This window comes from Gavia stellata, chromosome 4 (genome assembly GCF_030936135.1).
Source record: "Gavia stellata isolate bGavSte3 chromosome 4, bGavSte3.hap2, whole genome shotgun sequence".
NCBI lineage: Eukaryota > Metazoa > Chordata > Aves > Gaviiformes > Gaviidae > Gavia > Gavia stellata.
Window position 1 is genome coordinate 75171649 of NC_082597.1, and position 12424 is coordinate 75184072.

Genomic DNA, 12424 nt, shown 5'->3' on the forward strand with positions numbered 1-12424 from the left:
GGTTGTGTCGGGCAAACCATTTAACCTAGCTCATTTACAATAGACTCTAAAGTTCTTGGATGCCTAAATGCTGAAGATGCTATCAGTAAGCATATTCTCCTTCAGTTACATGCCATTCAAATTTTCAGTATTGTCCTTCTGACTGGAATCTCACTTTTCTTTTGCTTTGCCTTTCCAAAGTCGGTGTCTCAAGCAAAACGGCACACATTAATATCTAGCTCTCCTCACAGAGCTGGCTTCATTTCCTGCCTCCCTTCATTCATGGCTGATCCTTCTTTCACCCACCTGTTTTTCTCTTCTTTTTTCCAGCATCGTGTATCTCACATCTTGGATGCCAATATTGTCCTAGTCCTTTCTGAGGGCTTTCTAGTTGAATGTGACACTGCCTCAAACTTACTCCTCAAAGAGGACGGCCTGTTCACCACTTTGGTGAAGACTCACAAGTAGACTCTGTCAGTCCACACTGTTCACGAGACTTCTGGCTCTTTGGTAGCTATTTTTACCTCTTTAGTTTCCTTTCTCTCTGCTTCCTTTCTACTCCACAGCTTCTGAGACGACAGTGCAAGAAGGTGTTTATTGTGTCATTCCTGGATTTGTTTAATTTCATGACTATATATGCTAATTATATTTAACTAAAGCTTAGACAGGCAGCTAACATTGAATATATCATGTCAAAGGAATCCACCCCATAAAATAACCCCTGACCTTCAGCCTATAGAGTGAAATGTCACACTTTTAGAGTTCGTCCTGTCTATATCTGACTGGCTGTATTCGTATGGCACTGAAATCAAACTCAGCCTGGTTTCATTCCTGTTGCCTGTGGGGCTAAACTATCGCCTGTAGCACACACAAATTTACTCTCAGAGGGAGCTAACTGATTTACAGAAGACAACAGCCCAGGAGTGCCCTAAGACAGAAGCAGAGCAGGCAGTCAGGGTTCAGTGACCAAGGAGTGGAGCAGGATGCTAAGCCACCTGGCAGTGCAGGCATACCCAGGATGTTTCTTGCCCATATTTCCTAAAGCAGAAAATGTATTTCAGTGATGCCGTAGGATTTATTCCAACAGCTGTGCTGTCTATAACGGCAATCAGCTGACAGAAAGTGAAGTGCATGCATAAGTATTTTCAGGCTTGGTGCCAGAGGCTGTAAGTAATTGGAGATCTCTTCAGATCAAAGATATAGTACAAGGACCTACTCCAAATACCACTGTAAACAAGGATAGCCTTTCACCAACTTAGTATGCCTTGCTTTCAGCCCATTAATGAACTGCAGTGAGAATTAGCATAATGAGAACTTCTGTATGATTTTCTTTATGGCAGCATCGGGTTCACACCATCCTAACTGCAGACCTGGTCATCGTCATGAAGCGAGGGAACATTTTAGAATATGATACACCTGAGAACCTACTTTCTCAAGAAGACGGCATCTTTGCTTCGTTTGTCCGGGCTGACATGTGAAGAATTGCATGATGCATTTCAATAGCTTATTTTTAAACAAAAGAAATGCAAATATTTTCTATTCAATGTAATACCACTTTTTTTTTTTTTAGAGCGTCTTTCTTCACACTTCCATCTTCCAAAATAATAAAAGCTATTGTAATACATGTATGCCTCAAAGCAATAAAAATGTCACTTCATTCAAAAGCTATTAAACTTCACACACACGCACACACAGAGGCAGAGGCTTTTATTTCCTGGGAATTTGGCATTTTCCTTAGATGTTTTAGTGACTTTATTTTCCTTTATAGAGAGCAAAAGAATGCACTGCTCTTATAAACTGCATATGCTATGCTGAAACCAGCAATCAAATAGTGCAGTTTTTCAAGGAAACGAGAGATCCCCAGAAGCATTGTCTCCCCAGAGGGGAAAAATTAAAAAAAAACCCAAAAATCCAAACCAATGACACTTGGGGCAATCTGCTGCATTCCAAAGGCATAAACTTTGCTCTTCAAGTTGTAGTGGAGGAGCAGTGAATGAGGGAAAGGAATTTCATCAGAACTAAGGAAATTCTTCCTGTCCTTCAATTCAGTTTGCACACTATAGTTGGCACACTATAGTTGGCACACTGCTATTTTTCAGTGCAATGATGGCTTATCCCTACAGTCAGTTCCTAAATCCGTATTTGTTTTGCAGACTTTCTTCAATCAAAGATGCAAATCATCCTATAATTATGCATGCTTTGATAGGCTTATAGAGGAATTTTGTACAGTATCTTAAGACTTTGTATTAAAATTAATCTGACTTTATAAACTTGGTATTAGCCAATCTTTTAAACATGTCCACTAAAATATTCTACTTAAAATGGCATGTAATTAGCCAATCACTAATTGTTTTGTATGTCTTTAGTCCTTCACATTATTTTTTATCCTGGGACAACCTTTCTTTTCCTTTACATATTTCTGGCATATCTCTAAATCAGATCTAGTCCAAGAAGGCATGATTTTCAAATTATTTCTGTATCTTCAAGAATTTAGGTGAATTTAGATAATTATTTACATCATACAGCTTTGAAAAAGTTGCCTGCACTTGGCTAATGCATATGGCTAGATTCTGAACTATGACAACTGCACAACAGGCACTAAATCTCCAGAAGGAATTTCACTGACACTTTCAAAGGCAGATCTTGAGCCATCACCTTCACTAGTAGCATTCAATGTGATTCTTTTTTGTCTATTGTTATAAGATTAGGAAGAACATGAGGTGCACTTAAGCCTATTTCTAGTTTAATGAAACAAACAGAAGGCACAGTATATGGCAAAAAATATGTTATGAATTTTGGAGAAGTTGTAGGACTTAAAACTGGGACTACATTTAGTCTAGTAGTGTAAAAATGATACAGTGGTATCCATCTTAACTATTGGAAATAAAAACTGTGTGACACAACTAAACAAAAAACCTCAGTCTTGAACATTTTATGAGGGGAAGTACTTCTGTGATTTCCCTGTCTACTGCTGTGAAAAGTTTTTGCTCTTTTCTGCATTAATTCCCTGTGTTGAACTTTGTCATACAAAGAAAATAAAAAAATAAAGCAGATGTTTACAGCGGAAGCGCATGTTGTTACACAGATTTCAGAGTCAAAAGGCCAAAATCATTCTTGATTTAATTTCATTGTCTTCAGTGAAAAGCTAATTGGATTCATTGCTGTCAGACTCAGTCAGTATGAAGATGAAGTACACATAACCTTGTTTATCTTTGATGACAATGCAAGCCTGATTTATTTCAAGTGGTGCCAACCAGTTCAGTGAGATCCCAGTTCCCACTACATTAAATGGCTGTTGTGGGCCTGGGACTGAGTCAGGTATCTTGTAGTACTTAAGAGGGGCCAATAATTAGTACCTCTTTCCTCTTACATATGTCCCAGAGCCATCACAGGAGTAAGAAGCACCTTCTTTGCTCATCCATCCCTCCAGAACTACAGAACTTAACACTGCTGTTGAAACAGGTAGAAAAGAAAATGTATTATGGGCTGAGAAAAACCTACCAGCGTGCTTTATTCATTTTGATGGAAGTGTGCAGGAATATTGGCCCTAGTATTACATTAACCACGGTCAAAGTGTTTGATGATTGCTGTAGCATATCCCACAGCTGCCTAGCAGGTTTAAAAGCACAATTTGACTCCTGAAGCAATTATTCCTATTCAATATACACAAGTCCAAGAGAGACAGAAAACATAAACTAACTGCTAGAGACATACCAGATCTCGTCGCATTATAACCACTGTGCATATGATGTTATATACTCACCAAGGGCTGAGGCTGAACTTTGCTTTTTTGTGTTTTCCTCTAATGGAAGAGGGTGCTCCCAACAGTCGCACAGCTGTTTTGTTACTAAGAAGGGTGCGGAAGGGATGAAGTCTTTGAAACAAATTTCTCTTAATTTCACGTAAAGGTCTTAAATGTGTTCCCTTTAGGAGCAGTTTCCTTAGGCTGTGGTGCATAAATGGTAAAGGAAACATTAGCCTGGGGATTTTGCTTCTTTGACTCTTGTCACACTCCCCTTCTGCTGGTCAGCCCTTATTCTCTTGCCACAGCCTTCTTGCTTTTTTTTCCTTTACCATCTCGTTATATCATACCCTCTTCGAGGCTCATGCTTGTATCCCTGAATGCTCCTTATTCTGCCTGTGGCCTCCCACTCCTTCCTTATTTAGCCCCATACCCTGTGCTCTATTTCCTCTCTGGCACAGCTCTGCACTCACTCTCCTCTCCCCCTGGCTTTCTCTAGCTTTCTGTCATAACACCCCTCCTCTTCAGGGGGACACTTACTCTAGGGTCATCAAGTTTTGGGGTTGGGTTTTTTTTTTTCCCAAGCATTAAACTAAACAAGCTTTCATTATTGCAATATTATGCGCTAGAACTATTAAGTTCTTCCTTTTACAAAGGAGCTTTGAACGCAAACACTGGCCATGCGTACATTTCTTTTAACTATGGACAGAGGAAAATCATCACTGTGAGAGGTTCTAAATTATGCTTCTCATCTCACCCGCATTTCGTTTTCTGCTAAGTGTTTCTGTAGCAGAAGCAGCGAAATAGAAGGATAAGCTCCCTTGTTGCCAATGCGACTGCTTGTGGATCCACAACAGTGTGTCTCAACTTTTAACTTGCAGCCACTGGGTTATCTTTCCCACTCCTTGAGCCGGTGCTAATGGCTGGCACGGATGAGACTGCTTCCTTCCTGTATGTGGCCTTTCATCAAACTCGTAACAGCAAGCTGCTCATTACTGATTCTGCGAAACCAGAAACACGCCATACAACCTTTGTGTTTATTACTGAGTCGAAGCTTTAATGTGCTGGGAAACCCCCTGTAGAGATTTTAAGTAGTTCTTGAAGCAGGTCCACAAGCCTCTGCCATAAAGCAATGTTGTTGACAGGTAGCAAGGGGAGGCTTTTGCTTTCTCAAGATCCAGCGCTTAAAACAGATCTCTCCATCTATTAGCTTTTCCGGGGATCTACGTCAGCACAGCAGATGCTGGGATTCATCTAAGGTGAATTATTTTGATGATGTTTTCTGGGCAATCACAGCTTGAAAGATGGTGAGAATCTCCTTAAGTATAGATTTGCCTGAACCACTTGTGTTCTGCTAATTGTTATTTACGCTTCAGGGATTTTGGGAGCGTGACAATTATTTGGAATTGACATTTCAAACATTAGAGTAACCAAATAGGAAATTTGCTTTTTTTTTTTTTTTTAAAGGAAATAAGTCAAGTCAGTGGCTGTGAGGACTCTGAATTCTGAGCTGAGTTTGTTGCTGAATTTTTGTAATTTTTTGCAACTTCAAACTTGTTTTAGATTAATATTATATGTTATTTCAAACAGTCCCTTATAACTAACTGTGCATACTCCCTTTGCTTTGTTATTAAGACCTCTTAAAATGACCTGAATAAATTTTCCATTTGATAGACCGTAAGTTTCTGTATGTGTGTGTGTTTACACACACACATGCAAACTTTTATGTTAAAGAAGCATATGGTACATTTCCTTTCTGTTCAGAAGAAAGGTTTCTAAGAAAACAAGTATGCTTTTTTCAATGCCAGCCAAAGATCCACGTCACATCAGTCAACGGGACAATTCACCCACTGGAGGTGCCCGTCTCTCGCCAATGGCTGCAGAAGTCTAGGCAATGAGCTTGAACTAGATGTTTGCTTGTTCAATCACTAACTTTATAGCCTCAGGGAGCCTCTGACAGGTAGAGATAGACAATCAGTGGGATTTTTAGCCATCGGTAAACCAAAGACAACACACTGATCCACCAGCATTTCCTGCAAGGCAGACAGCCCTATAGAAGTTTGGAATAGCTCTGATAAGCCAGGGGCTTATAAGTAAGGCCAAGTTTGCAGGGAAAGACCATTATTTTGTTAGGCAAATTGATGTGCAAAAGAGGTATCTCAAGTGTTTATAAGTTCCAGTTTCATTGCAGACCTAAAAAAGCTCTTTATTTGCAAGACCTTGCCTGCTTTTTCCAACTGTATCATTTAGCTGAAAGAATATATTATCAAAAACTTCTCTGGCACTTGGATAAGCCTCTTTTAGGTTAGTGTAAACTAGCAGAACACCTCTGCTTTGAATTAATACATCTCCACTGAATTCAATCAGTACCAACATGAATATGGCCCAAAGGATTTGGCATCTCATTACATGTAAAACCTCTGTCAGCAAAAAGTAATTGTATTGAATTATGTTTTCTTAAAATACAGATGACATCAATTTTGAATGTGGTCAGGTAGGTCCCTTCAAACTTCTTATACCATAAATTGTTTGATTGAATTAATTATTTTCTTTTTGCTTCCTAAAGCAATGGGCTCTCTTGCTTTGTTATGTAAAGATGCCGATACATTCACATACCATTCTGCTAACATGTCATGAGAAGCTGAAGGAAACATCACACATACATTTTACACAAGCTATGTAGGCATTTTATCACAAATGGAGATAGAATGTATTTGAGGCAAACAGCAACCTTTATAAAAACGCTGTGGACAAGGGCCATGTTTCATTATCATGATTTCATTATCTAGTGGCAAAAGTTGGAGTGTGTTTCCCTTGCAAGTACTTTGGTCCAGCATCCCTAGTGGGATACTGCCAATAGATATCAGTTCCAGCATATCTAGTGAAACCACACTCCTACTTGTTAAAATCTCTCTGGAGCAACGATTCTCCCATAAAATGTGTTTCAAAGCAAAAATTAATTCAGCATGTTAGCTATTTTATATCCTCAAGTATTACCTTTCAGAAGCCTAATTTAAAATACAAATATGTTATGCAAATCGTCTGATATGAATTCAATGATGGCATGTAAAAAGCCCCTTAATTTCTTTGGAAATAAAGCCTTCCAAAGGCAAAACTAAGTGAGTACTAAAAAAAGTCTGAAAACAAAACTGTAAATCAAATTCTTCATTGCCATGCAAACATCCCAAACATTTCCACATTGGTTTTTTACTGCTCTGGTTTTTCTCCACCAGAACTGACCTCTGTGTGGAATTGTGGGGAAAGATTATCAGGTTTTCAAATTATCAGAAAATTGTTGTGAGGCAGAAGTTCTCTGACTCTTACAAATTAGCAATGTGCTGATGCTGTTTTGGCAGGACAGCTTAGAGTATTGGCTTGTACAACGCCATGGAGTTCAGAGAAGCTTCCAAATGTAATCCTTCAAGAGAAGAGAGATTTTTAGAAAAGTCTTAATCTATTTACTACATAGTTATTATTAATTATTCACTATTGATAGCATCTGCCTGCTGCTAGACACTACCCATGCAAACATAACAGACATTCCCAGCAGGAGCTGTTTATTTCTCTAATATAATAAGCCACATTCTGAAGAGACTATAAACAAGCAGTCATCAAAAAGAAAATATTATTAATAAAAATTAGTTTTTAGTTGGTGTATTGACATTCACTGTGTACAAGATGCCTTCTTTCATTTTCATTGAACATAGAGATTTTCATCCTATGAATTACCATATAATAACACGGCATTCAGCTCACGTGTTACCATGTTGCACATTTCACTGCCCAGTGCATTCATTCCCATGTATGTATACTAGTCATTTTTATACATAAATACATTACATAGTTATACATCCTTTGTATAAAAGGTATAAATAAGTAATGAACAGAGTGAGCTAGCACTGCCCATAAGAGTGTTTCATAGCTATTCCCATGACATTTTTTAACTCTCCCTTTAATTTACTTCAGGGTTTTCTGGCTGTACCAGCTTACATCCATAAATATCACTTAAACGTCCAGTAAAATATTTAACCATGTAACTAAGGAACTAATGCAGCTTAGTGTAAATGACATGGTCCAGAACCACCACCCTTCAGTATCACAGTTACAGATGCCCCAAAGCAGCATATTCTTTAAAAAGCAGAAAGTTACAGATTCATGTTTAACAACAACTTTATGTGCTTTTACCGTACCAGCTAGATTAGGCCCTTATTCTTTCAGCAATACCAGCTATGACCATTAGACCTCTCCATCAGAGGCAGGAATGTGAGGTTCTAAGAGGCTCTGAGTACTGCAGATTTTCATGGCTGAATCATTCGGGTTTGGGGCCATCTACTTCTCCAGGTCTCACCACAACATCCAAGATCAGAGGACTCGGAGTTGCCAGTTATTCTGTTATATGATCTTAAGATGAGAGATAGCACATATCTTCCATCAATGGCATAATCTTAATTTAACCCCCGCTCTGCAGCCAGCAGAGATATCAATCACTCGTAGACAAGGGGACCGGGAAGCACAAAGATGGAGATACAAAAAAATTTCGTTTCACAAATCAGAACAAAAATCTCCTTCAGCTGGTGGTACAGCCCTCTGAGCCAGCTCTGGGCTTCTCAGAACAGCAGACAAAATTGTATTATACTACTCTAAGGCTGAAGCCAGCCAGAAGCCTTCTGGCTCCCGCTACACAAGAGGAATAAGCACAGTTTGGACAAGGAGATGGAATGAAAAGCCCTCAATACCCTCAATACCTGGCGTTGTTGCTCCACATACCACCAGAAGAAAAGGAGAAGAGAAATGGCAGCTATCATTTGTCCCAGCAGTAGAAGTTTCTTAGTCTCTTAGTTTCTGGGGTTTTGCTGCCTCCAGCACTTTGCCACCAGAAGCAGCTTTACTGGTTCCTAGAGCCAACTTTTAGGCTCTACCTACACTACTAAATAAAATGGGAAAAGTGGCACAGCCCACCTGTGAGAGCATCCATGTGTCTAAAACCACAGCTATCCCAAAATAAGGTTGTCTTGTCCATCCTGAGCATTTAGAACAGTCTCTGGACCATGCCTGGGACATGCCACATCCAAGCTGTGCCTGATTACTGGGTGGGAGGGTGCCACCTGACACAAGCCAAAACCCTGCCATGGAAGAATTGGAGAAACAACATTGCAGTGGAAGACGTTTTTAAAAATTCAGGTATTAAACACTTCGAGATATCATTTAGTGAGGAAATCCCTGCCCCACAAGACTTAAAATCCAAATCTTGTGGGGAAATTTGAGATGAGACCGAGCAGAGTGAAGAGGGCAATGACACCAAGGAAAGCACAGAGCCGTGCCTGGTCGCTGAGGAGCAGGTTAGCAGACTTTGCTCTGAGACTCCCTTGAGTTTGGGAACAGCTCAGACATTCAGAGAGCTCTGCTGTTTTGAGTATTGTCTGCTATGGGTAGACCTATGGGGAAAAAATGAAGGAATGCAAGAGAAAGATGCTAAGGAGTCCAAAACCTCATTTACCTTTTCCCCAATGCCCTGGTGACACAAAGTAACAGCACTGAAGCTTCCCACCAGCTCTTTCAGCCCAGCTGCAGGGAGCCACCTTGGCATGTGCAGCAGGTTAGGAGCTTGTAGAAAGTCCTCCTACACTGTGGTTTCACCTGTTAGTGAACTTAAACCATTTGAGGCCTCCATCTGATGACGGATCATAAGAGTTTGGCAAAGAGTGGGAAGAAGAGCAGCCACATCTCCACCAGCTAGAGGAGGCAGAGAGTTCACATCTCTACTCGTCCTGTTCAGAGGTTAGTCTGGCCCATAAACTCAGAAATGAGAATCATCATAGAGAGATGGATCAGCAGCCAGTTTTACCACAGAAAATTAGTCATCAGGGAAATAGCCAGCGAGCCAGAGGGAAGAAGCGCCTAAGGGAAAGAACACTCCAGTAAATTAGCAACACAGCTAAAGACTTCTTGTAACCATGTTCAACCTACCTAGAAACTGATTTACAGCCTTTCCATAAATTATGGCATGGGGAGGCAAAGGAACAATCCCAAACTCGTCCCTTCCCAGAGCCTTAGAAGAAACTCTTGATCCAGGAAGGGGCATTTAACATGAGAGACGTACTTCAGAGCATCAGGTATCAGAAAAAGTCTGTACCACTTTGTTTATTGCCATCTCACCCCATAGCAGAGGCTGGCTTGGGTAAGTCCCAGATGTGACAGTACAGTATTTCTGTATGTTGAGCTAAAGGCTTAAACTGAAGGATGTGGGAGATAATATCTGCCATGAACTGAAAAACGAGAGGATTAGCTAGCTTTGCCAGTCAGAGATACCATGACCTAAAAGGTGGACTGGGTAAAAGCGATGGCAGCGTTCCTGATACGGAGGCGTTGTGACAGGCTGAGTCTCTGTAGCACTGAGGCTCCACAAAGTGCAGCCTTTGGTTTTCAGCCTGCACTGTAAACGAGAGATCTGGGAAGAAACAAACACACAACTAAAATTAAAGATGAAGATAGGGACATCAATAAGTAGTGTGGTGCTAAAAGAAATCTTGGTGGGTTTTGCACAAGGTTTTGATACGATGCGGTCATCTCTAGAGGGAAATGAGGCTAGGGCTTATGGCAGAGAGGGAGTATAAGGTATATCCTGGACCACAAGGCATTTCAACTACCCGTTTCTTGGCTCATGCATGTCCCTGGAGCAGAGGTGGAGTTAGGGAAACAGAGGCTAAAAGATTTCATAAATCAGATGACTGTAGGAACCATGTAATTTGGGTGGGACAATCTTTCCTCTCCTCTCGCCCCTCCTCCCCCCACCCTGCTGATTGTGCAGGAGGCCAGGGGCTGCAGCCCCAGCCCAAAATGGTTCCCTGTCTGCTCTCTCACACTACGGGGCTGAATGCATTTCTCTAGGACCGTGCCCTCTCTCACCAACATGCGCTGGTGGCCCACATGCTGACCCTCTGCAGAACCAGATGAGCCCTCAAAGGACAGCAGCGCTTCCTAGGAGAGGCCACGGGAGCCAGACAGGGAGCATGTGTTGCATTGCAAGCAGCAGCAGTGGCCCAGCTCTGGGCAGGTTTGGCTGGAGTATCACTGCCCACCAAGCCCATGGAGCCAGCTGTGAGCAGAGATAGTCCGAAGTCAGCCTAATGCTGTTGAAACTATAGCAAGCTCAGACCCGCTCGCGGAGCTAAGGACATGCTTTAGGGGATATAACTGCTGCCAGTTAAGACAGTTCACCCAAGATGGTGTAGGTCTCTCTTTCTTCCCCATGCTATGCAGGGAGCAGATACAAAGGTAGGGGATACCTTGGCCATGGCCAGCAGTGTCCATCAGCTCACTGAATGGCAGAAACTAAACCACAACATATCACCCCATCTGCTACCTAGTGACTACATGCAGGGGGATAGAAAATACTGAACTCCCGGTGACAAATGCACTAGACCCTGTTTGTCAGCACTGGAAGTACCGTAAGAGAGATTTACAGAACTGCCAACATATTGCTAGCTTTGCAGAGGGTCGGCAGCCTGCACCCCACAGCCTGGCATGCACAGAAAAGTCAGAGTACCAGATTTCGTCAAACAAGGCAGATGTATCATTTCCAAACCAGATAGTTTTAATGGGAAACAACCCCTCTGCCAGCAAATCCACAGAATATCTACAAACTTCGCTATGCAACTTAGTAATATTGGACGAGGGGCACTAGTTACATGTATTTTGATAATAAAGACTATTTTTGGCCTGCTGCTGTTGCATGAAACAGAAAAAAAAAAAGCTGGTTCAGGGTAACAGACACCCTTAGGTTGCAGTTTCTGCTCTTTCATGTTTGATGGATCTACTGCCAGTTCAGCTAGGGAAGAGTTCACCCATGCTATCCGAATATGGCTTATCAGCTTTGTGTCTTTGTGGAAGCCTCGTGCTGAGTGCATGACATCTCTGGACGCCTGCAAAGTCATCCTATCTCTAAGCTAAGATTAGAATTTCAAACAAAACTTATTACGAAGCAGGATTTTCTGAAAAGGCTGGGCACAGCTATAATGTGGAAATTTCAGATTCATGTCTAAGCACATTATTTAATCCTTTTTTAGATAGGCATAATTGTAAAGTGAATATCAGTAACTCTTGTGGGTGGAGGGGAAATGAAACAGCAAGAAGGGAGGCGCATGATGGGCCGTAATAAAACTGGACCCAAACCTGCCATCAATTCTGATCATTTTTTGCCTGAAAAGGCTGTGTTCACAGCACTCAGACATTATGTTCCTTACAAAAAGGGTTAGGAGACATTTTGGGAGATTTTCCCAGCTATTACTTAAATCTCAGACTTAAATGTGCATGTGGCAGCCAAGCAAGTATTTAAAAGGGCAAAGGGGAACATTTTTAGTAGCTGTCACTCTCCAGAGCATATTCATACACTGTAACTTGGGGAAGTGGATGCTGTGCTCAAAATCATGTCTCATAACGTTTAACCAGGAAGAAGGAATAGTTCTGGTGCTCCTGATCTTCACATCCCAGTGGTCCTGACCCAGCAGGCTTCCTCGAAGCTAATCTCGAGTGTAAGAGAGGGGGGAGGCGTCCCCTCCTGTGAGGGGGGAGATCTTTCAGTGTTGAACAGGTGGAGATGGAAAGATGGGATTTTATGAGCACTTTTCTCCAAATGTATGATGGTGGAGAAAACGATCAATAACTTTTATTTAGCCACAGTGGGGTTGTGCCAAGATTATTGGT

At 41.4% G+C, this 12424-nt stretch overlaps 1 protein-coding gene across 1 annotated transcript in view; it reads left to right on the forward strand.

The window, feature by feature from the left end:
- Positions 1 to 3018, forward strand: part of ABCC9 (ATP binding cassette subfamily C member 9) — a 69926-nt gene extending 66908 nt beyond the window's left edge. Inside the window, exon 39 of the mRNA XM_059817155.1 lies at positions 1320 to 3018. Coding sequence (XP_059673138.1) covers positions 1320 to 1457 — 138 coding nt within the window. The 3' untranslated portion in view covers positions 1458 to 3018. The remainder of the gene's footprint in view (positions 1 to 1319) is intronic.
- The last annotated feature ends 9406 nt before the right edge of the window (positions 3019 to 12424 follow it).